We start from the raw sequence: 24,989 nt of genomic DNA, 5'->3' as shown, positions 1-24,989 counted from the left end.
GCCCGTTGGTCACGCAGCTGAAGCCGGGCCCAGCTGAGCCTTCCCGCAGGAACCCCAGCCGGCAGTCCAGCCCAGGGCATGCTCTGCTGGTTGGTGGGTCTGTCCTTTGACTGTCCGCAGGCATGTGAGTCTGTGCACAGACGAGCACTCGTGGGAGCAGACATGTGATGTGAATGTGTGGAAACGTGTGCATGTGAGCAAAAATGCACCACCCGAGTGTGAACACGCAGGGCTGGCACGACCATCCCTGTGTGTCAATGCGGGTCTGTGTGTGTGCATACGTGTGCCACTGTGTGTGTGCCTGTCCACTGTGAACGACGTGAGGCCACGTGCAAAAAACTATGTGCATCTGTGTCCACGTGGGGAGAGTGTGTGTCTAGTTGGAGGTGGGAGGGACAAGGAGGGTCCACAGCACGGGTGGCCTCATCAAGCCAGGCTGAGCCCAGAGGGCGGGCACGTCAGGCTGGGCACACGGGTGCTTGACAGGCCATGGGTCTGAGCAGCCAGGAGGGGGGCCCTGAGGAGGCCACGGTTCGGTCTTGCCCATTGGGCTGGAGGCTCCCGAGTCAGTCTCTCCTTCCAGGGGTGGCGGAGTCCGCGGGTTTCAGAAGCAAGTCCCGCATGCCCCAGGCTGGCCCCTTAGGATAAAGGGTACCCTGGCTCTCACGGATTTCCATCACGACCCCGAGAGATCCTCAGAGCAGGAGCTCCTCCATGGGGTTACAAACTACTGGCCGGCGGAGAGACGGTATTGCCGCTCCTAATTTTTCTCAAAATTGATCGCTGATGTTTAAACACCAGGAGATGTCAGATAAAAATGGAGAGATCAGAAGTCTGGCTGGCGAGCTTGCACTTGTTGCAGGGTGACAATCAGCTGTCGGAGAACAGAGGCAGGGGCCCCTGTAGAGATGGCCATCACTCCCGGGGTTGCCACAGTCTCCTCCCCACCATCTACCGCCTGCCACTGGCATGACTAGTCCCCAGGCCCCAGGAAGCATGTGAGGAATGAAAAGCCTTGACGACACCCTTTCGGAGGATGCTAAACCTAAGGCCTGTAGGGGCTCAAGAACTGATGTGGAAGCCTGAGTGGGGATGCCACCCAGGGCTCCCTGCTCACGACACCTTGACTGCCTCTCTGTCCACCCTTCCCAGGGCCCCTGGCCATCCCCCAGGGCCCTCAGCCGTACTGAGGCTGGCACAGAACACAGCTGACAGCCTGTCCCCAAGGCTGTCTCCACCACTTGGTAGCAGAGAGAGGCAAGTGCCTAAGCCCCACGGTACCACCTCCGCTTCCCAGGACCTAGGGGGCCGTGGGGGCTGGGGGCCGGGCCGGTGGAGGCTGATAGTGAAGAGAAAGCACCCGCCCATCGGAGGAAAAGCAATTTGCGGCCCTACGGCTGCCAGCGGCTGAGAGGGGCGCCCATTAGCGGCTTTTATCTCTGCACCCCTGGGTGCCCGAGGCTGCCAGGAAATTGACATCTCAGCCCTTGATTCCCTTAATTCCTTCCAGGCAGGGCTTCTGGGTGGGGAAGCGGAACCCAGGGAGGGTGAGTGGAGTGAGGAACACTGAAGTGGGGGGCCCAGGGCATAAGGGGGCGGCGTGTCACTGGTTACCGCCCCTGCCTGCCACCCTCGTGCGGTCAATCAGAGAGCGCAGCCTTTGCCAGGAGCCTAGGGGTGTGAGCTGCGGGCTTCTGCTCCCTGGGCCTATTCCCCCACTCGCAAGGCTGGCCATAAGTCTGCTTCCTAAACTGTAAAGAACTAGGCAGAGGTGGGAGGCAGCTAAGGCCGATCTTCAGCTCCTCTGACTTACATACCTACAGGGACGGGGAGGTCACCACCTCTCTGATTGTGCTTCCTGGTGTCACCCCAGCCCTGCCTCGCGAGGAACCCACCTCAATGGACCAAAGACTCTCCCCACCCCCATCCCAGGGCTCCTGTTCTCTGAGGGGTACAGAAGAACCACTGGACACCATTGTACCTCAGCTCCCACACCTGGAAAATGGGAAGACAGTCCTTCACCTCGGCTCTCAACCACACACAGCTGATAGGAGGGCAACACACTCCCCAAGACTTGTTTCCTGAAGACATCTGGCTGCCCTTTAACCCCAACCATATTTTCTGGAACCTTCTCTCTTGACCAGCTCCAGAAACACCAAAGTCTGGGGTTCGGTGAATAAGCCACAGTGGATACAGACAGGTTTAATGACGAGATTAATAAGGTGACTTCCCATTTGCACCTGGGGAGGGGGGTTGTCCTGAGAGCCTTCTGAGGGGGCTTCATCTGCTGGACCCCCAACCCCTGGCATATGGGTGGCCCCCAGTAAATATCAAGCGACCAGATGAACAACTACCTCCAGGTCCCCATTGGTTCTCTACCTCGGGAGTCCTTGCTGGACATCAAAGAGCCCTGAGTGGGATGGCTTGGCCAGCCCCTGCCCGCCCACCAGCTTCTCATAGCCATGGCGGCATCACTCACCCTCATAGGACAGCACATGGCCCTTCTTGCCCTCGTAGATGACGTGGCCCTTGGGCAGCCCATCCTCCCGGCTGCGGTCCAGGCGGCTCGGGCTGTCCTCACCGATAATCCTGGTGATGGTTCCCTTGTACAGGACATCGGCCGGTGTGCCCTGCGGGTGCGGAGGCGGGTGATCACCTGCAGGCTCTGGCCAGGGACTGTACCCACCCCCCCAGATCGCCAGACATGACCAGGACGTGTGCACGTGTGCCTTCCAAATCCACACAGGCACACATGTGTATATCACTGCATACATGTTCATACACATGCGGCTTCAAAAGGGAAGGCAGAGGGACTTCCCTGGCGGTCCAGCGGCTAGGACTCCATGCTTTCACTGCCGGCACCCAGGTTCAATTCCTGGTCGAGGAAATAAGATCCTGCAAGCTGCCATGTGGCCAAGGGAAGAAAGAAAAAATGGGGGAGGCAGAGCCCTCCAGAACACAACCACACGGAACAGACATCAGCGATGTTAATAATAAGCTCTGAACCCCGTACAGGTATTGACTCATTTAATCCTGAAACTGAGTCAGGTACTGCTGTGCCTATTTCAGAAGAGGAAACCCAGCCACCAAGACACCAGGTAGCTTTGCCCAGGGTCACCTGGCTAAACGAGGGCAGAGCCAGGCTGGGGAGCCGGGTGGTCTGGCACCGGGCCGTGTTTCCACTTGTACTACGTGAATTGTACTTTCTCAGAGCCTGGATGCTGGGATGCCGGTCCACGTGCCTGTGACCGCGTGTCGCTCCCCAAACGAGAGTGGGGACTCACATCACGGCAGGACACCAGAAATCTGAGCTCTGCACAGGGTTTCTCAACCTCGGCACTGTGACCTGTGGGGGCCACCCTGGGCACTGCAGGACACTTAGCAGTGGCCCCTACCCCGGCACCCTGGGCTCTACCCACTAGATGCCATGTGATCCCCTCAACCTGCCCCTCCAGATATGACAATCAAAGATGTCCCCAGACACTCCCCAGTGTCCCCTGGAGGATAAAATTGCCCCTGTCAGGAACTACGGCCTTAGAGGGAATGTGCTTCCTATTGAGGGGTGTATTCAGGCAGACAGAAGATAGCCCCACGGGGTAGCATCCTGCCTTGGATGACTTCCAGGAACATGAGTGTGGGGATCAGAATATAAATCTGGAGTCAGACTGCTGGATGGCAAACAGCAACTTTACCAGCGAGTTGCTCTGTGACCTCTGTCAAGTCACTCTGCCTCTCTGAGCCTCAGTCTGTACATCTGCAAAACAGACACAATCTCTGCCCACGATTCTCGAAGGCACTTGGCACAGACAAGCCGTCCCCAGATCAAGACGTCTCTCTTCTCCTTCTATGAATCCAAGAGCCGATTCAGAGATGTGAGTCTGACCGTGTGCCAAGCCCGGGACTGGTGCCCTTCGAGTCTCCCCATGGGAGCATCTCTGCCAAGAAACATCCTTCTATGGGGTAAGGGATGACTGGCACCCCCTGGGCTTTTATCCCAAATCCTGGTGTTCAAGTTGGAGAAAAACAAAATGCCCTAACAGGTCTCCAGACAGGTCTCCCCAGATGTCTCAAAGCAGACACCCTAGGTAGGATCCACTGGTCACACTTTGGAAGACTTGTGCAGAATAAACGGGCTTCAGTTTGGGTGACGGTCCAGGGGTGGGCAGTCACCTCTCTCCTCAAAAGGGCACAGGGCAGCGGAGCCAACTGCACGTCATCAGGAAAGGCCTCTCCAGGGGCAGCTGACATAAGCACACGCATTGGAAGTCTACGTGTGTAAGAGTGTGTGTGTGTGTGTTCGTGTGTGTCTGTGTGTTTGTGTTCCCCGCACAGATTTCATCACCACCTGGTCGAGAGGCTATGGGAAAGTCTGACCCTCACACATTTGGCAGCTGCCACCCTCTGCCAACAACCATCACAGGCGTGTGAGTGACCGACACGGCTCGGGTCATGGCCACCTGGAAAGCAGAGGCCGACGGATGCCCAGACACTTCAGATGTCGACCTTTAACCCCAAACCACTCTACGAGAATGACTCAGCAGGGCTTCCCTGGCTGTCCGGTGGTTAAGACTCTGCACTTCAAATGCAGAGGGTGCAGGTTCAATCCCTGGTTGGGAAGTTAAGATCCCACACGCCAAAAAAAAAGTGATTTAAGAATTCCTACTCTATTTGAGTACTGATACTGAAGCTCCAATACTTTGGCCACCTGATGCAAAAAGCCGACTCACTGAAAAAGACCCTGATGCTGGGAAAGATTCAAGGCAAAAGGAGAAGAGAGTGACAGAGGATGAGATGGTTAAATGGCATCACTGATGCAATGAATATGAATTTGGGCAAACTCTGGGAGATAGTGAGGGACAGGGAGGCCTGGTGTGTGAGTGCTGCAGTCCATGGGGTTGCAAAAAGTCAGACACAACTGAACGACTCGACTCAATATGAGAATGACTCAGCGAGAGACAATTTTACCAAAGGGGTTTCAAAACTGAATCAGGGGGCGTCGGTCCCCTGCCTGGGTGAGTGTGTGGCCTGCCTTTGGCCCTAGGTACCTGGCAGCTGCCTTCGTAAGCTGGTGATTTCAAAACCGACAGGTCTTAGAGAAACATGAAGTGTGAGGGGCTCCCCTCTGTGGTATGATCTGAGGCCTCTGGGCTGCAAAGACACCTCACTGTCAGAGCCTGCGGCCTGAAGTTTCATCATTAAGACACATATGGGAGGGGGTGCTGTTCCCTGAGGCTCCTGAAGGGCTCACACCTCTGAGAGGTCTCCCCCAGCTCCCCTGTCTATGTGGCCTCGGCAGCACTGGACGCTCTTAATCGCAGAGTTTGACAAAGTCTGAAATCACCGCTCAGTTTTCACTGGTCTGCCTCCCTCTGCTGCCCTGCCAGGTCCTCGGGGGGCCTCGAGGTTTTTGCTCAGCACGTTAAATGCCTGGCTCCCAGGAGAGAAGATGAACGCTCACAGAACAGGCGGGTACCCCCAGGAAGCCACCCCATCCACTGGGGCAGGGGCCACTCAGGGATGCCGGTGGGGGGGAATGGGTGGGCTGCCCACTGCTTTGTCCACAATCGGGGCCACGTCCAGAATGCCGCCTGCGAGTCCCACCCTGGTCCCGCACACTGTGGCCCTGGACACCTACGTGGGTGATGGAGCCGCGGTACGTGATGGGGCTCTCGGAGGGGACCCGCGTGCTGGGGGTGCCCTTGGTGATGCTTCCGCCTGGAACCGAGCCCAGAGACGTCCCTGGAAGACATGAGACACAGGGCTTAAGAGCCGGGCCCAGAGCCACCCCAGCTGTGCTCCTGGTGACCTGCAAGCTCCACCCGCTCCACTCACGGTGTCTCAATGCAGAGTCCCCCGCCCCTAAAGGGAGAGACAGACACTTGGGAAGAGAGGCTGCCAAACCCTCTGGGAGCTGACACTTCTCAGCTAGGTTTTGGATAAGAGGTCCCATTCCTGCCTCGACCCTCCTCGGGATGGAGGGGCAGCCACAGGGATGAGGGCAAGACACGGTGCCTCATGCCCAGCTCCCACGCCCTCACCTCTCAGGACGGAGGTCTCCTGGGCCGTAGGCACCCCCAGGCTCTCAGGGGGTCCGGCCTGGCCCCGTGGGGACAGCTGCTCCTGCTTCACTCCGCTGAACGGTGCTGGGGATGGGCGAGAGCAGTGAGCAGAGCCACAGGGCAGGGAATGGGAGGCATGGCCCCCCGCCCCGCCCTACCCAGGGGCTGGGGGTCTTCCCCACCATGCTCAGGCCAGAGTCCCAAAGGCCAAATTGCCCTCCCTCACCCCTTGACACAAAGGATGGGAGACGAGCCCCGGCCATCAAGGTTGGGGGTCTGGATCCTTACTCAGCTTCTTGGGGTCCATGGCGAGAGGCAGCCCCATGGCGATGGGGCCCACGGGGGCCTTGGCATGCTCTGAGTATGGGACGTGGAGCTGCACCGACATTCCCTGTGGGGGCAGAGGTCATGGGTCCCAGAGGCTTCAACCAGGGCTTCCTGACACCCGCTTTCACGAGAGCGCAAGAGGAGGGGAACCTCGGGACCACACACGGGTCAGGGAGGCCTGGGGCTCAAGTCCCAGCCCCGCTGCCCCGCTGAGCGACTGTGGAGAAGTCACTGCCTCTCCTGAGCCTCAGGGCCCTCACCTGTGTGGTGGCCATCATGAGCTGGTTTAAAGGAAATGCTGCCCACGAGCATCTGGGCCAAGCGGAAGCCTTGCCCCTGCCCTCAATACACGGCAGCAGGTCAGGGAGATGAAGGGGCAGGCAGACCAAGGCTTTGCACATGCTGATGTCTCGTGAGCATGCTCTTCCGTTTCACAGGGAGGTGCAGAGAGGTCAAGTAACTTGCCAAAGGCCGCATAGTCTGGATGCAGTGCCCCCGCTCTTGAATGCCCCATGGGGTGACCTCCCAAGGTCCTGAAGCCTGGGGCAGACTGCAGCCAGCTTGGACCCAGCCACTTGGGGGCCTGGCCCCCACCCAAACACCATCCACCCCAGCGACCCCTCCCCCAACTGTACAGATGGAAAGGCCAAACCCTTAAAAGAGGAAGGGGCTATTCTCTGGGCACCAGCTGGCACAGGTATTTCTGGGGAGCTGGCCCTCCCACCTCACCTGGGAGATGGCCCCCATTTGCCTCTCGAGGACGCTGGGGTGCTTGGTGGAGGAGATGAGGGGCGGTGGGTTGGAGATGGTGGGTGGCCGTGGCAGGACGGGCCGGGCGCTGTCGTGGAGGCCCAGGGGCAGCGGGTGACCTGCAGGGCACATGTCTGTCCTTCATGGGGCTCCAGAGCAGTCAGAGACACAGCCCCCGGGGCCGCTCCCCACCCTGTCCCTGTCCTGTCCAGGGGAGTGCCTGTCCACACACGCCCCCTACTGCTCCTCTCCCACTTCTGCCCTGAGGAGCTGTCTGCATCCTTGGTTCAGACACCACTATGCCCACCCACCCCACCTCCCTCCATCCACCTCACCTCCGGGTCCTGGACCAGGTCCCTCCACTCTCCCTAGACTCCTTAACTGGTCTCCCCATCCCTCCTTTACTCTCCAATAGTTCATTCCCCTCACAGGAACCAAAAGGATCATTTTCAAAGTCTACTGGTTCACCTGCTCCCCCCGCCTCTGCTGCTGTGAACCTTCTATGGCTCCCCACTGCCTTCAGGGTTAGATCTTAGCCTGTGACACAGCTTTCAGGCTCACCTGACCTTGTGGGTGTGGTCTCCCCAGGCTCACTGGGCACTGCGCTTCCACAATGGCAGTCTGATTCAGTGTCTCAAGCTTTGCCTGCTCTTTCCTGCCTCCGGACCTTTGCTCATGCTGTTCCCACTGCCTGGCATACCCTTCCCTGTTTTTCTGGCTCTTTTGGCTCATTCATCCTGCAGGATCAGCTCTGCTGAGGATGACCTTTGCTAATTAAAGTCCTTATCCACCTCTAGCCTTGCTCCTTCTATGGCTGGTAGGGCCTAGCAGGACTGGGAACCTCAAGAAAGATCTAAATCCAGCGTGACTATATTTGTAAGCCAAAGCTGTCTCCTTCCCTCCTTACACCTTTCTCTCGACCTGCTCATTCTCCAGCTCTAAGTCATTGGTGGGAGTTGGCGCTCCCACTCCAAACCTGCCTCTCTCATCATCAGCTCAAGCACCTCCCTAGTACCAGTGCTTCCGTTGTCATGCTGGAGATTCCTCAAACCTCAGTGGAGCCCCCTTTCCCTTCACTGACCAGACCGTCCCTCCCATTAGGACCTGTCAGATTCTAAGATCCTTCTGCATGCAGTTCCAAGCAGTGCCGAGTGATTGGTGGGTGACTGGTGGTACCTAGTGATTGCCCGCTGGCTGACTTGTGGAGGAGGCCGGCTGGGGTGAACTACTCACCAGGTGGGGCATAGGAGAAGGCCAGGGGGTCAGGGGCATGCGGAGAGGCCTTGATCACCTCGCGAGGGGGCACAGGGAAGGGCAGGCCTGACGTCCAGCATGAGGGGTCCGCGGGCAGCTTCTGGCTCTCAGCTGCAAAGGCCGGGAAGAACACAGGCTTCTCTGCTGAGGGGTGAGGCAGGGCAGGTAGTCAGCCACGCTCAGCCAGCCCTCAGGCCCCCAGCCCTGGCTGCCCTGCTCAAATGAGCCCCCCTCCCCTTGCCTGCAGTGCTGGCCTCGGCCAGAGGAGGGTCCCGGCCAACAGTGATGGGGAGGAGGAGGGCTCCTAGGGTAGAGCTCCCCCAAGTCTGCAGACCAGGCACCACTCTGACTCTGTTAATGTCCTCCTGAGCACGAGTGTGCCTCGGGAGTGGGCTGGGGGCCTCTCTGCAACCCTTGATTTCAGCCCTGGAAAGACACAGGCACTGGCCCGGCCCCAGGTGAGCAAGGGGCCTGGACAAACCTCCCAACCAGGGGACGGAGCTGGCAGCAAGGGGCCCACCCACCGCCTGATTTTGCATGTACACTTGTACCGAAACGTGGTCATGTGTACCTGCTTATTTATCATCTACGGCAGAGCTGAGGAGTTGCGACAGAGACTGTCTGGCCCACAAAGCCTGAAATATTTACTATCTGGCCCTTTCCGGAAGAGGCTTGCTGATCTCTTTAGATGATGAAGGTGGTCGAACAGTTTGCCGAGACCTGTGTACGTGTGCTCTGGTGGGTGCGGCTAGGAGCCCACATGCTTGGGATGACAGCACGCACACGTCAGCCTGTGTACTAGCGCGTTCCACGTCCGGGCACTGGGCCGGGTGTTTCGAAAGCATGAACTCAACGAGCCTCCTCGCAGACTTGGGAGGGAGAGAGCGCCCAGGCCCGGCATTGTGGAATGGGAGCTGAGTACGGACACACTGATGGACTTATCTAGGGTTGGCAGCAATCATTTGGCCAAGTCAGGATTTGACCCCTTGACCTCATGGCTGCTGCAGTAGCAGATAATAGAACAGCTCTCCCATGAGGGCTCCAACTAAGGGCACTGTGTGGACTGACTTGTTTATCCTCCTAACACCCTTCAGGGAACTGATGAGGATTATCCCCATTTTGCAGATGGGAACACAGAGGCGTGGAAAGGCGAAGTCACCAGGTCAAAAGCTCAAAGCCAGCAAGCAGAAGCCCTGAGCCCAGGTAGATGGGCTGCAGGCTGTGACCTTAACCTTCGCAACACACCCTGAGCACCAGAAGAGGAGCAACAACTGACCCTGGATTCTCAGGCCTGAGGACTGCCTGCAGACATGGCCAAAGGCCAGGCCGTCTTCACAGTGTTCTCCTGTGGCCTCTCGCTGCTGAAATCGGCCCTAAGCACCAAACCTCTCCCTTGAGACTTGGTGTCAAGCTGGAGGACCCCTGGGAGCTGGGGGGTGGGGGTGGGGGGACCAGGGAGTAACCGGCTGCTAACAACTTGGGAACGCCAGGCCTGGGATGGGAACGGCAGGCAGGTGTCCTCCCTGGGGCCACCTCCAGATGACGAAGGGGTGAGGTTCTGAAGACCTGGCCGGGTGAGCGGGAGTGTGTTGGCAGCGATGAGAGGTGCCCGCTGTGGGCCCGGCAGGTGGGGTAGAGGCTGTGCGTGCTGTACACCCTCCCCGTCTCTCCTGGGAGAGACAGAGCTCCTGCTGGACCCATGTGCCTGCTGGTGGGGATAGCCTGCAGCGGGGGGCGTCACACATGTGGGCAGTAACCCAGGTAGGGGTTCTCACACTCAATCTCCTCTAATGGGGCACCTCTCTAGGGCCTGCACCGGGCCCAGAAAAATCCCCAGATGCCCCGGATGACGCTCATCCAGCGACCCGACCCTGTGCGCACCCGGGCTGCTCTCTCCAGCTCAGCCCCAGCTGTGGTGGGAGGGGGGCGGGAGGCCTCCGGTGCTGGAAGGGAAACTTGGGCCCCCGCCAGGCTGGGCGGGCAGCCGAGAGCCTGGAAAGACAACCTGTTCCTCCAGCTGGGCCCGGGGAGCCAGAGGGGTGGGTGGAGCCAGGGGGCAGGGGAGGCAGGAGAGACCAGAGAGAGGTCGAGCTGGGTGTCAAGTTCACGCATGTGCCTAAGGGTGCTAGCCGCAGGGCAGCCCACCATACCCGACGCCAGGTGCTCCATCTCTGGTGCTGCCGAACGATTCCAGGAAACGGCGCGGCCCTCTGCCGTGCCAACGGGCCGAACGCCAGACTCAGAAACCAGGGGGGAGGTGGCTCACCTTCTCTCGGGACAGGGCCTGTGACCCGTCCCAGCAGGCTCTGCCTGGCCCTGTGCGGTGTCCAGCCACCCAAGCGCAGCCTGACCTGGCTCAGATCTGGTGCTGGCCAAGGCTGTATGGGCCCCTGTCATTGCCATGCGGCTACTCCGCCCTGGGCTAGTGTCCTGGCCCTCGAATGTCCTTCCAGACCAGACCCCATGTCTCACACTACACTCTTGCCCAGCAAACCACACCCCCACCATGGGGAGTCCCGGGCCCAGCGTGGGTGACTGGCAGGGTCCCAGGAGGCAGCTGACACCCTGCTTTCAACCCCACACTCAGGTTCCTCAGCGGGTTCCACTGGCTTTGCCTCTGAAACAAAATCCCAAACCACCCCGCTTCCATCTCCATGGTCACCCACATAGTCCAGACTGCCACCACTGCTGGCCGGGAACAGCGCTGTGCCCTCCTCCATCTGCCCACAACTCCCTGTAGCCCTTTCTTCCCAACAACGGTCAGAGAAAAAGATCTTTTCAAAATAGAAATCGGACTGCCTGACCTCTCCTCAGTCCCCAACACACACATACACCCTGAAAGTTCCTCTTGTAAAGGCTTTCTTTTCCTGCACCCGAGACCAAACGCCCACAGCACCACAGCCTACCAGGCCCTGCATGATCTGGTCCCCATCTCCCATCCTCCCCTCCCCTCTCCCCAGCCACCAGGACCTCTTGCTGTGTCAGCTCTGCCAACATACCAAGCTTGCTCCTACCCCAGGGCCTTTGCACATGCTGCTCCTGGCGCCTGGAATGCCCTTCCCCCAGATCTTCCCACCACTGCCTTCTCCTGGTCTCAGAGACCCCTTCTCTGAGCCCCTTGTCACTCACCCCATTTTGTCTCATTCATTCCATGAACTACCCTGAGGTCATCTTGCTTCCTTGTGTGTTCCCCTGCTTAACATACTCTCTCATTCACAAAAAGGGCAGCTGGCCAGAGTAGGAACTTCATCCTGCTCACTGCCAGACCCGCACTTCCCAGGGGTAGTGCTTGGCGATGGTGGGTGTTCAACACATGTCCTGATCCCCTGGCCACACGCTGGATGGATGGATGCATGCCCGTCCGCGTGGGTGGCATCTGAGACTTCCTATGGCAGGTGAAGGTAGCCTCAGGGAGACAGGTCGGGGGTGGGCCGATTAGCCGGGGAGTGTCTGGCAGACCCTGTCACTTTCGACATGTGGAGCTGGCCTCCTTTAGGGACAGCCCTGCTTTTGTCCTCAGACACACAGCACCGCCCTCAGGGAGGTCCATGGCCAAGGGCCAGTCTGACTTTCTAGAGACGGCAAGATGCCGTACCAGAAGTTGCTCGAGGTGATGGCGCAGATGGCCCTGGCCGCCCGAGTCCGTCCCTGGCGGTGTTGGACAGGGATGGTGGCCTGGGGTCCCGCTGCCCTCGGACCCCTAGAGCAGCCTTCAGGAGACTGGGCTAGAACAGCATGGGGGGAGCCTTTGGGGGGAGGGGTCAGCCCCTATTGCTTGCGCTGTGACAGGCTGATCTGGGATGGGTGTCCCTTAGGGATACAGGCTTGACACTTCTTGGGGCCAGTGGGGAGTGGGGCAGAGATAGAAGATCCAGAGAACAAGAAACCAGACCCCACCTGTCTCCTGACCTTGAACTTCACGTGGTGACAGTAAAGCATGCCCCGAGCAGTTGCTGTAACACAGCTGCTCAGGGAATCACTCACTGGCTCCCCAGTGAACCCAGTGACCTCGGCCTGGAATAAGGTCAGGGTGAAAGCTGGAGAGGGCAGTGCTTCCTGCCTAGGCCCAGAGTTATTGCCAGCTGGCACTGAGCCTCATGGTTCTAGAAGCTCACGTGTGGACTGAATCACATGAAACCAGAAACAGCCACAGACGTGTTTTCGTATATGCACAGAGCTTGTAGAAATTTTGAGAAGTTGCCAATGTTGAGAAACTCTTAAGATTTCACATGAAAAGATGGATTTCTAGCTTCTCTGAAAGAACAACCCACAACCCCAGGCCTGAATTGCCACGTGGTGACTCTTGGCTGAGGCCAACGTGAGCCCGCTTCAGAATGAACGTTGAGTTCTCCAATTTGCTGCAGTCCCCACCACCCCCTACTGCCTCACTCCCACGCGTTTCACTCATTAACTTGGCCTGTCCTGCCGCCATAGCCATGGAGTTGGGAACAGCTGCTCGGCACACACAAAAGGCCCCTTATGCCCGCCCATCAGCCCCTTCTCCCTCTGACTCCCTCAGCCACTGACACACACTTACCCTCCTTCTCGGCAGGAGGCGCAGGACTCCTGCTTTTGCCTCGAGGGCTGCTGCTGGGCGGCTGGGGGGTGTCACTCTCCGGCTGCAGGTGCTGCGATGGTGGGGGGGCAGGGGGAGCTGGCTTAGGGGGAGCTGCTTCCTCCCGGGGCGGCTCGTGGACTTTGGTGACCTGCTGGGGGAAAGCGAGGAGGAGCGAGTGTCTTTACAGGCTGTCTGCAGGTCCCAGAGACTAGGGAAAGCCTTCCAGGCCCCCTGCGTGTGACCAGTCTCGAAACTGAGGCCCAGGAGAGGTAGCAACACACCCAAGGGCACACGGCTTGAGGGGCCAGGAGGTTGGGCTTTGTGCAAAGTGTAAGGGGTGTGCCCAGCCATCCCGGGTGCCTGGCTGTGGATGGGGAGCCCTCATTACCCTGCCCCTAGCCCCTTCCTTCTTCCTCAAATTTCTCGGGGTCTCAGAGAGATCAGAGCTGACAAATGGGACAGTGCCCGGCTGTGGGGAGCAGGCAGCACAGCCTGGCACTCCTTGTGCCCCTCACTCAAAAAGCCCTGGTCAGCTTGGAGTCTTTCAGCCCACAGCCCCCAGGTGCACTGGAAGGCCAGGCTCACGTCCTGGGAGAGGGCAATGACTATGTGAGTGTGCTAAGTCACTTCAGTCGTGTCCAACTCTTGGCCACCCTATGGACCGTAGCCCGCCAGGCTCCTCTGCCCATGGGATTTCCCAGGCAAGAATACTGGAGTGGGTTACCATGCCCTCCTCCAGGGGATCTTCCTAACCCGGGATCAAACCCACATCTCTTCCGTCTGCTGCATTGGCAGGCGGGTTCTTTACCACTAGCACCACCAATGACTGAGCCGTTACAATCACGGGCACCTCTGAGGATCCTCCTGCTTGGCCTGGAGAATTTTCTGGACAACCCCCCAACCCTTTCAGAGGGTCTCAAGTTAACTGGTGCGGCCCGGCCTCCTCTCTGAGGTGTTGTGACAGTGGGGGGCTTCCTGCCTGGTCTGGGGGGCTCTGGAGAACCCTCGGCAGGCAGGGGTGGGGTGGTGAGAGCTGCCAGGCTGGGAAGCCAGAGGGAGGAGACCTGCAGGCCGGGTACTTTGGGGGCCCCTCAGCCCCTACTGTTCCTGCCTGTCTCCATGAGGATTTCTACAGGAACAGGAGGTGGTGGGAAGAGGTGGCGCTGCAGATGCCGGGCCTCCACCTTCCTGGCCTGTGATCAGCCTGATTTATTGTCTCCTCAACAGGAAGTAAAGGTCATGGGGGCTCTGCGGGTCCTGGCTGGGTGGGGGTCCTGGGTCATGGGAGGTGGGCCTGGGACTCACAATTGGGGGGATGGCGGCCGCTCGCTGCTTCAGCTGCTTCAGGTCCAGCGGCTTCTGGGGCGAGGCGTTGGTCCTGGTGTCGCTGGTCGGGGTGAGGAGGCTGGGCCGTGGCGACAGGAGCCTGGTGGCAGGCGGGAGGGCAGGGGGGACGGGGAAACCAGTGTCAGGCCCACGGGCTCACAGGCTCTCCTGGCTCCTGCCTGGACGATGCAGCTGGGGGGACCACCAGAGGGAGGCGAACGTCCAGCGCCAGGGAGACCTGGGGTCGGGGTGGGGGCTCCTCCCTCCCTCCTCTGCTCCATGCAGGCCCCACAAGGGACCAAGACCCCTCCCACCCCAGCCCAGAGGATCAAATGCTCCCGAGATGGCCCAGGGCAAGGGAAGTCCCAGAGAAGCCCACACTCAGGGCCCGTTACCACGACTGGCCCTTGGGAAGCTGCTGGGAAACCCAAGAATCAACCTAATTAAGGCTTGGGAGGCTTAAGAGATTCAGGGAGATGACTCATCACCCAAGTATGAGAGGCTCAGGCCCCAGGGTAGGGGCCCGGGGTATGGTGCTGAGTTGGCCCTGCTTACTGGAGACGAGGACTGGGGCGCCCTCCCATTCAACCAGAATGCGTGGCTAACCGGAATCTCACCCGCATACCAGGCGGGTGCAAGCTCTGCGGGCACAGGGTCAGCATGTACACTGCCCGCCCTGCAGCCGTAAGTGGGGCTGAGCTGGGCCTGCAGGTGGCTTGTCCTCTAAAGCAAGGTCACATCTGTCTGCTGACATGCAGAACAGGGCAGCAACCTGCTAAGGGTGCACGGTGTGTGTGTGTGTGTGTGTGTCTGCACACGGGTGCACGGAGGTGGGCAGGGGGCTAAAACATGGTGGGAAGCCAGGGCTGGGGTCACCCCAGGGAAGAGCTGCAGTGCCTTGGGCGCCTGGGGCAGAGGCTGCCGTGGGGCGTGGCTCCAGAGCTGCTCACGGGTGTCCCCTCCTTGAGAGGTCTTCAGGGATTTCCAGGACACGACAGCCCTGGCCCGGTGCCATGCCACAAGCCCCGTCTGGTTCACCAGCTGGCATGAGGTCTCGAGGGCAGAAGCTCAGAGCCCCAGCCTTAGAGACTCTCACCCCTGCACTGGGGCTGCCAGGTTCCTGCCCAGCTCTTGAGTCCTACCTGGGACCACCACTCGCTGAATACACAGCAGGCCTGGGGGAATCAAACAGTGTGCACGCACAAAGGCACTGGCCGTGGGCTGGATTCAGCCAGGAGGGAGAATCACAAGACAGGTCAGCGAAGCCTGAGGGTCCTGTGGGCACAGCCCCTAGTGTGTGCCGTGACCACCCTGGCTGACGCCACGTGCAGACCATCGGCACAGCCCCTGCCTTCCAGGTAAGATCTGTGACAGCCAGGGTGCAGCTCACACCACCCAGAGCTGGCTGCCGGATCCAAGAGTGGATCACGCGCCTTCCAGCCGGCGGTGCAGGACAGACGTGTGACGTGCAGGCGATGGGCCCCCTGCTCCCTGCGGTGACGGGATCGCAACCCATGACGAGCCAGTCCCTCGGGTGCTGACCCCCTGCCCACATCTGCCACACGCTCAGCTGAGCAGAGACGGTCTTGGCGACACCCCCTGAGGCTGCCCATGGCATGCAAGTGGCGCCAGGCTCAGAGGTCAGACTGACTTCATGCTCAGCTGGGCTTCACCGTCCTCCTGACCAGCTCACCCTCCCTGCCGTCCTCACCTCTCTCGACCTCTCTGGATCCTGCTCAGGCTCCCAGGACCACCGGAGGCCTCTCCTCTGGTGGCTGCCCATCTTCACTCCCCTGGAGACCCAAACCCAGCCTCGTTTTGCCCTCTACCCTTGGGCCAAAGCACCCTGAACAGGTCTAAGAACTGATGCTCTCACTTGTCCTGTACCCCTCACTGTCGGCTCCAAATGTCACCAGCCCAGCCTTGCTCCCCTCCTCTTGCAACTAATTATCACTGTCCGCTTAAACCAACTTGTATTTGTAAACTTAAGAGTGAATACACTGCAGCCCTTCTGGAAAATGCTCTGGCATTTCCTCAGGAAGTGCATTAGAGTCATTATAGGGCCCAGCATTTGCACTGCTGGGCATACACTCGTGAGAATAGACACACACACACCCACACACCAACCGTTCATGAAAGATCATAGCAGCCACTATCTGCAAAAGGCAAAAGGTGGAAGCCAGCCCCACGTCCAAAACCAGGTGACATGGATAAACAAAATGTGGTATGTCCACACAGTGGAATATTACTCAGCCAAAAAGAATGACTCCAGGCTACAACTTGGATGAACCTCAGAAACATGATGCTGAGTGCAAGAAGCTGGTTGCAAAAGGCCATGTACTGCACGATTCCAATTACAAGAAATTCCCCCAAGAGGCAAATCCGTAGACATAGAAGATGAGTGGGTGCCAGGGGCTGGAGGGTGGGGGATAAGGACTGACTGCTAATGGCCTGGGGTTTCTTCTTGGGGTAGTTGACAATATTCTGGAATTAAACAGTGCTGATGATCACATAACTGTGAATGTACTAAAAATAAATCACTTCAATGGCTGAATTGCATGGCTGTGAATCATATCTCAGTAAAGCCATGAAATTAAAAGATGCTTACTCCTTGGAAGGAAAGTTATGACCAACCTAGATAGCATATTCAAAAGCAGAGACATTACTTTTCCAACAAAGGTCCATCTAGTCAAGGCTATGGTTTTTCCAGTGGTCATTGTGAAGAAAGCTGAGCGCCGAAGAATTGATGCTTTTGAACTGTGGTGTTGGAGAACTCTTGAGAATCCCTTGGACTGCAAGGAGATCCAACCAGTCCATTCTGAAGGAGATCAGCCCTGGGATTTCTTTGGAAGGAATGATGCTAAAGCTGAAACTCCAATACTTTGGCCACCTCTTGCAAAGAGTTGACTCACTGGAAAAGACTCTGATGCTGGGAGGGATTGGGGGCAGGAGGAGAAGGGGACAGAGGATGAGATGGCTGGATGGCATCACTGACTCGATGGACTTGATTGAGTCTGAGTGAACTCCGGGAGTTGGTGATGGACAGGGAGGCCTGGTGTGATGCAATTCATGGGGTTGCAAAGAGTTGGACACGACTGAGCGACTGAACTGAACTGAACTGAAAGCTGTTACAAGGAAAAGATAATGAATATACTCCTTGCTGGCCACAAAATCAAGGGTTTGATATATTAAGTATATTGTTTCAATGAACAATAAAGTAATAATGCTATACTATTATCTATTGTATAAAATATTTGAAAATGCAAATTTTAAAGTTAAAATATAAACTTTCATATCTATGTGAATATAATTTTATATGGACACAAAATATGCTTTTATGATACAAATAAAAAGCCAAGTGTCTGTGTCTCACTCTGATTGTCAACGAACCAGGGCCCTTGCCCTGTCCTGGTTTCCTGGTGGTTCCTTGTCCAGGCAGCGGGCAGGCAGATTGGAGGGAAGCAGGGATCACCCTCAAATGCCCTCAGCAGGCACCAGCTGGGGGTGTGCATGGAGGCCCAGACCCCTCTCTCTTGAGCCCCCCCAACCCCACCCAGGGAGGCAAGAGCTCAGTGGGGGTTGCAGCCATGGGCACAGTACTTCACAGCTGACAAGATGATAGTAGCCTGACCGCTCACTGTGAAGAGGGCAGCATCCAAGAGCAAGGGCCTGGATCCTGATCTTTAACAAGCCCGAGGGGCCTGAGCCTCCCCACCACCCCTGAGGGGCGGGAAGATGCCTGGCGCTCACGTGGCCCCCAAACTGCCTCATCCCACCTCCACAGCGGCAGGAGCCACCACCTCCAGGAGCTCTCCTCACAGTATCGCCCTCCCTCTGTTCTCTTTCCTTTGTTTTCTTGGAAGACAGGGCGTTTATTTTCCTCCCTAGAGACCGGGGCAGGGTAGGGGCTCTCGGAGCCTGGCACTGTGCACGTGACCTGGGCCGGGAGGGGCAGGGGCGGGGGCTGGGGGGAAGCTGGGTGGCAGGGGAAGCCGGCAACTTGGCTGAGAGCAGCTGGGGCCCTGCCCCCTAACGCTGAAGTTCAAGACTCCACCTCTCAGTTCAAATCCCACCACCGGCCAGATGACTTGACCAACTGTGCCTGACTCAGTTTCCTCATCTGTAAAATGGGTGTGAGAACAGTCGCTCCCTCCAGCGACTGTCCTGTGGGTAGGACACGGGAAGGCACAGGAAGCCGTGACAACAACGCCTAGTGCTGAGCAGCCTGGGCATCTTCTCATCCCTGGGATTTTCTTCCCACCCCGGAAGACCAGGGCTGGGGAGGGGGCAGGGCCCCAGGGGACTCTGGGTCTGCAACAGTACGTCCCTTCTCTGCTGAGCCCCCTCCCCAAATTCCTCATTATCGCTGGGCTGGGATAATCCCCGGCTGCCAGGCTGGGGCTGGGAAAGCAGGATTGTGAAGATCCACAAAGGCATGGTCATGCTGGTTTCCCATGCCCCCAAGATAAAACCCCACTCCTCGCTTCGACCCCCGAGGCCCTGTGGGGCCAAGTAGAGCCAGGACCCTGCCCACCTCTGTGACCTCCTCTCGTGCCCTGTCCCCTTTCCCTCACTCGCTCCGCTCTCTGCCACAGGCCTCTTTGCCGTCTATCCAACACAAGCTCGTGAGGCCATAGGGTCTTTGCATTGGCTGTTCTCTCTGCAGACTTTCCCTCCGTGTCTCATACTCTGTGTTTCCATCATCTTTCAATGTCACCTCCTCAGGCAGGTCTCCCTGACTGCCCCTCACACTCCCTCCATGACCAATCTCTCCCTCATCTGCTTATCACACGAGCATTCCCTTTATTCCATTGCTGTTCCAATTCCGTACTAATCACTCCCAGTGAAATGTAAGCTTCCTGGAGCCAGGACCTCATTTGTCGCTGCTCCCCTTGAGCCCAGGATGGTACCTGGCACACCCCAGTGCCTAGTTAATCATTTATGGAATAGAGAAATAAAGGAGAAATTGCTGTTACATTCTTTTGAAATTCCAGGGGCTCGGAAGTGCCTACATTCCAAGCTCCTCGTGGAGTGAACTTTGGGGGCTCCTGAAGCAGTTCCAAAGGAAGGGAGTAACTCCTTTCATTGAGCATCTTCCTGTGGGCTCGGAACTCCATTCTCCTCCCAAGCAGCCCATAAGTGGGGATACCCACACCCATCTTATGGGTGAAAAAACTGAGGCCCAGCAAGGCCAAGGCTCTTCTGAAGGCCCAGCCCTGTCAGAAAGTGCCCAGCACCGTCTCTGGGAAACGGAACAGGCGGGGGCAGGCAAGCTCAAGGCTCTGCAATCAAAGCCACTATCTCTGGCCGCTAGCCAAGAAAACTCCCAGGCGGAGCTGTCTGGCAGAAAGCAATGGAGAGTAAAAAGCAGGATATGATTTTCTCTCCCAAAGCCGTACGGGCACGGGCCAGAACGCAATGCATCTTGTGTCTTGTCCAGGGACGCCCAGTGCACTGCGCTGAGACTGCCAGGCGGGAGGCAGGGCTGTGGGCAGGAGGCCAGGACCTGGGGTCGCCCACCGATCTCTCTGGGGCGGTGAGGGAGGTGGTGCTGGCTGCCAGGGCGCACTCTGACGCATCTCGCCTGCGTCCTCCGGCGCCCGCCTGGCCCTGTGCGGCCACGGCCGGGGCAGGAGGGAGGGGTGGCGGACTGCCAGCCAGGAAGAGGTCAGGGGGCTGGCCCGAGTCCAACCTCACCCTGAGGGTGGGGGACTGGCCTCGGTCACAGAGGGCGTGACAAACCAGGTGTCCTGACTCCCAGCCCAGGGCTCCTGGTCCCGAGGGACCAAAGGCTGGACGCTCAGGCAGGAAGAGTGGACAGGAGCCAGACCCAGCTGGGGGAGAGAAGGACACATCCCTGGGTGGGGCTGAGGTTGTGCGGGGAGAGGCTCAAAGTAGGCTGCGGGGCTTCAGGCCTGGCCCAAGAGGTCCAGGGGGAAGCTGTTGGGACCCAGGCCAACCCTCCGAGCTGTCCAGCCCAGGCAGGCCATCTGTACCCAAAACACAGACTCCAGGAGGCCGCTTATCAGCGTGGCTGTCCCATGAGCTCAACGCTCTTCCCGCTAAGAGCAGAAACGTGTGTTTCCATGACTCTGTCTCTGTGGCCAGCGGGAGTAGGATGGGGAGCCGCCCACCCTAACCCCATTACCCAGGCACAAAGAGCGAGACTCTGGCCCAGGGCCTTCCCCGGCAGATCAGGCCACCGTGAACTCTTGTTTTCCGAGCTGCGCCCACTAGGCAGGAAACTTAGGACCTCCGGGCCCCCAGAAACCTGCTGGCCAGACTGCTGCTTATCCATGAGCCATACAAGTGGGCTGAGGGTCCTGCCAGGGACCAGAAGTAGCTCACTGAACACGTGGGGACCCAGCGAGCTCTGACCAAGTCCGGTTTTCACATGAAACGTTCTAGAATTTGCCATCTCCGCATGCCCCAAGGTGAATCACGGAGCAGAGGAAACGGCTCCCAGTGAACCGGTCAGATTTGAAAGTCAGATTTTCCTCTCTCGCGCGCTGCCCAGAACTTTTCCGAGAGACGTGAAAGGAGCGAAAACAGACTGCACTGTTTTCAGTCAAAATAAAAATGACCGGCCCGCCTCACTAGAAAACAATTCCTTAAGCCGCCCAGATGCAAGCGGGCGTGGATCTCCGCAGCCCTGCCCTTTGCTGCCCAGACTGGGCCCCGAGTGGGGCCTGCCAGCTTCCGCTCTGGCCGGGGTCTCAGGGACCCTCAGCGGGCAGAAGATGAACTGGCCAGGATCCCGGGCATCTGCCACTTGCCCCCATGTCCACCGCCACCAGCCTCACCAGGACATCCCCAAGGCTGCCTCACAAAGTGCATCCCTCTGCCACTCTGACCCCCATTAAATCTACCCCCTCACACAGCTGGCAAGTTTCAGAGCCTGAGACGCACCCCAAGTCTCAGGCATGAGCTGCGGAGGTCTCATTGTCCTGAGAACAAAATGCAGCCACCCACCCAGCCTGGAGGCCCTGCAAGGTGGGCTGGTCTGCTGAATCGTGCAGGCTCAGTCCCACCTCCGGCTTCTGCACTTGCTGGTTCCACCGTGTTGAGGGTAAAACTTTGTCTCTCCAAGTCTGTTCAAGTCCTAAGAGCCAAATACCTGTGAATGTGAACTTCTCTGGAAATAGGCTGTTTGCAAATGTGATGCAATTAAGAGGAGGTCCTGAGGGTGGACCCTCATCCAAAGACTGACATCCTTACAGCAAAAGGGAAATGTGGGCAAAGTGACACATCTACAAGCTGAGGATGGCCGGCACGACCAGAGCTGGAGGAGGCGGGAAGGAGCCTTCAGGGGGCGTGGCCCTGCCGATGCCACTCTGGGGTGGTCCTTGGTGGCGGCAGCTCTGGAAGCTAATCCATGCTGTCACCCTACTTCTCCCCACCCGGGCTCAGCTCAGAGGCCACCGCTAATGGGGGACCCACCCCATCAATGCTGCCCTGTCCCAACATCGGAATTCCTGCCAGACGGAGAACACTTAGTGGTGGCCCCCTCTCCCTCCAAGGGCAGGCGTGGAATCAGCCTCGTGTACGTTGTCTCGGTACACAGGTGATGCTCAGTAAGTGCTTACAGAATGAGACGACAAAGCCAGCGCACTCACCTGTTCTTGTCGCCGCCCTCGGGCTCGTCCACCTCGTCGGCGCTGCAGGTGGCACTGGAGTCACTGTCCTGGGGGGCGCCTGAGCCCTTGGCTGCAGGGCCTTTGCCCCCAGAGCCGCTGGCCTCCTTCTTCTCCACCTTGAGTGCCCCCTCGGGCGCAGCCTCCACCGCGGCCTCCGGGCCCGCCTTCACCTTGTCGGGCCCCTCTCCGGCGGCCTCCTCCTCGCACTCACTCTTGACAGGCTCCACGGGGTGCGCTTCGCCCGGCTCCTCCGTCTTGGCCTTGCCCACGTCGGCCGCCAGCTCTGGGGCCACGGGGGGCTTCTGTTCCTCCCCCTCCTCGGTTGAGGGGGCGGCTGAGGCCTCTTCCTCCTTCTCCTCCTTGGGGACCACGGGAGGGGGCGTGGTGGGTGACTGGGGTGCTGGTGGGGGTGTGGGCGGACCGGTGGCTTCGGGGGCCGGGGCGGGCTCGGTGGGGGCCGGGGTGTCCTCGGGCGGCGGGGTGGGCGGCTCGGGAGGTGGTGCATCCGTGCCCGGGGCGGGCGGGGGCTTGGGCCCGTTCTGCCCCGTGTCCTTGGCGGCCTCGGTGCGGGGTGAGGGGACGCTCTCGGTGTCGGAGCTGTTGTTGACGGCAGCTGCGGGGAGAAAGCAAAGATGGGGTGAGTGGTGTCGGGGGGCGCTCAGGCTCGAGACAGGCAGGGCCCTGCCCACGCTCCTCTCACCACCCGATGACCCTGACTGTGCAGCCTGGTTCTGGGTAGGAGTTCAGGGGGCTGCAGTCCCATCCCTGGACACCAAACAGCTCCGAGGCTCCTACACGCCTGAGCAGCCTGCCTGGCCCCTCCCAGACCTCTGTCCTCCTCGGGCCACCCTCTCCACCTGCTGACCCTGGAGGAGCCCAGGACCTGTTAACTTCCGATCCCCGGAGTGGCTGGGTGGGTGGCCAGCACCCTATGGAGCCAGGCCAGGGGCAGCCAGGGGTGCAGGCTTTCGTTCTGGGGTCTACTTGTTCTCATCGGAGCTGCAGCCCTGGCTCTGCCCCTGCTGTCACAGTGACCTCCTGGCCTCGCTTTCCCCATCTGTAGAGTGGGGAGAACAGTTCCCACCTCACAGGGGTTGCGGCACAGGGTGACACCTGCTAACTGTCTGCTGTTGTGTCATCACTGTTGTCTTCATATAACGCGGCCAGTGAACCTGGAGGAGCTCACGGGGAGAGGGTCCACACCAACTACAGCCCCTGGCCACTGTCCACAGGGCTGGTATGCAGCAGGTGCACAGGAAGTGCTGATCGAATGACAGTGTGCACAGATGAAGGGAAAGGGGACCTCAGCTCCAGACCTGGCTCCTTAGCCTCAACCACAACTCCTCTCGCTTCTTTGGGTTTCAATTTTCCTCACTTTCTACAAAATGGGGACATTTGAAACCTCCCTCCCCCACACACTTGCTGTAGGAGAAACATAAGTGGGTAAGAGTCACAGGTGGACACACAAGTAAGAGATCAACAGAACAGTCAAGTCGAGTGCACTGATCTGCAGGTGTGAGCCAGGGAACAGCATGGGGAACAGACACTGCACTGAGGAGGGGGAACAGAGACGGTGGTGGCACCAGCAGTGGGGCTCACAGGCAGAGGTGTGCTCACAGAGGTGGAGCCCCTCATAGACAACAGGGAACCTGGGGGTGCCCCCCACCCCGGCCTGGCCCTACCCCCACCCCACCCCCCCAGGCCAGCTGGCCACATTCATACCTGGGCCACTGCATTCCCCTCTGGGGACCTCGTTCCCAGAGGCGTGTAAGGCTGGAAGGAAGTGAGAGAAGGGTTAGAAGCGAGGTGGTATGAGCAGCAGGTGGGGAGGGAGGAGAATTTGGGGCCAGGCAGGCAGGGAGGACCTACAACCCTGTCCCAAAAGCCCGCAGCCCAGAACACTCCTGGGTGTCCTTGGACAAGTCACTGGCCTTCTCTGGTTCCCGGCTCCAGGGTCCTAGGGGTGGGGTGCTGGCCTCAGAGCGGGGCAGGGCTGGAGGGAGAGGCCTGTGAGGCTACCCGGCCCTGTCTCACCCCTCAGACGTGGAGCCAGGCCAGCAGGGGCTGCCAGTGCCCTGCAAAAACACTTCTTTCAGGCTTTACTGCCTCCAGACTCCCACCTCTCCTGTCTCTTGCCTTCCTTCAAGGCCCAGAGCAAAGGCTGCTCCTCCCAGAAATGACCATCCCAACAACAGCAACACAGGCTTGCTCTGTGGGTGTTGGGCTCTGGGCAAAGTGCTTCACACACATAACTCACTCTCAATAACCTCTAAGTTAGAGATCATCATCACCACTCTGCTTTGCAGATGCAGAAACAGAGAGGTTGAGTCGCCTGTCCCAGGCCACACTGCATGGGGGCAGGACAGGGTTGACCCCAGCATCCTGTATCCCTCAACACGGGGTTCCTGACCCTGCCTTCTGACTCCGGCAATGTCACTCCCTCTTTTCACATTGTCAGACCACAGGACGAAGGGGGCCAGCACTGAGGTCCTCTGGACAAATGGCTTAGCCCCAGAGTCTGTGTTCATCTACAAAATGAGTGGTTTATGCCTGGCTCTCTCCCTTACCCAGCAGCTTATCTCTGTCAGGGATTCTCAGGTATAAGCGTGCCTGAGGGTCGTGAAGACTCAGACGGCTGGGCCTACTACCGAAACATTTCTCACTCAGTCGGTCCAGGTGGGGCCCAAGAATCAGTATTTCTGACAAGCTTAAATCCTGGTCCCAAACAGGCCAACTGGCTTCCTTGGATAACTTCCTGTGTCTCAGAGTCCTTGTCTATTAAATGGGGTGACGACAGCACCCGTTGAGCTGCTGTGATGATTAAAGGGAATAATTCACGGCTGATGCTCTTATTACAACCACAGTCTTTACTGGAGAAACTACAAGGTCAAATGGACCACTCCTCCCTCCCCTGGACTCATCTCCAGCCTGGATACAAGGCCCTTGCTGCCTACCCTCTGGAGGGGTCTGTGGGGCTATTGGGATATTCTAGATGGTTCCATCGGAGAGACCTCAGGCTCTAACCTAGGACCTACCTCCCCTCCCCTATCCTGGTCACAAGGGACAGGTTTACACAGC

The 24,989-nt window shown here is 58.7% G+C and overlaps 1 protein-coding gene across 18 annotated transcripts in view; it reads right to left on the bottom strand.

Moving 5' to 3' along the window:
• NCOR2 (nuclear receptor corepressor 2) overlaps nucleotides 1–24,989 on the bottom strand; it is a 237,298-nt gene that overhangs the window by 24,010 nt on the left and 188,299 nt on the right. For 10 of the 18 annotated variants that reach the window (XM_070769371.1, XM_070769385.1, XM_070769387.1 and 7 more), the window contains 10 exons: nucleotides 23,634–23,684; nucleotides 21,891–22,524; nucleotides 14,254–14,374; nucleotides 12,928–13,099; nucleotides 8,370–8,534; nucleotides 7,116–7,255; nucleotides 6,348–6,450; nucleotides 6,039–6,143; nucleotides 5,636–5,739; nucleotides 2,480–2,630 (listed from right to left, as the gene is read on the bottom strand). In XM_070769371.1, the coding sequence (XP_070625472.1) occupies nucleotides 2,480–2,630; nucleotides 5,636–5,739; nucleotides 6,039–6,143; nucleotides 6,348–6,450; nucleotides 7,116–7,255; nucleotides 8,370–8,534; nucleotides 12,928–13,099; nucleotides 14,254–14,374; nucleotides 21,891–22,524; nucleotides 23,634–23,684 (1,746 nt within the window). The remainder of the gene's footprint in view (nucleotides 1–2,479; nucleotides 2,631–5,635; nucleotides 5,740–6,038; nucleotides 6,144–6,347; nucleotides 6,451–7,115; nucleotides 7,256–8,369; nucleotides 8,535–12,927; nucleotides 13,100–14,253; nucleotides 14,375–21,890; nucleotides 22,525–23,633; nucleotides 23,685–24,989) is intronic. The other 8 variants (XM_070769375.1, XM_070769382.1, XM_070769389.1 and 5 more) reach the window with 3 other exon arrangements.

Source organism: Bos indicus, chromosome 17 (genome assembly GCF_029378745.1).
Source record: "Bos indicus isolate NIAB-ARS_2022 breed Sahiwal x Tharparkar chromosome 17, NIAB-ARS_B.indTharparkar_mat_pri_1.0, whole genome shotgun sequence".
Taxonomy (NCBI): Eukaryota; Metazoa; Chordata; class Mammalia; order Artiodactyla; family Bovidae; genus Bos; species Bos indicus.
Note: the sequence above shows the minus strand (reverse complement) of the source record. Positions and strands in the feature narration are given on the sequence as shown.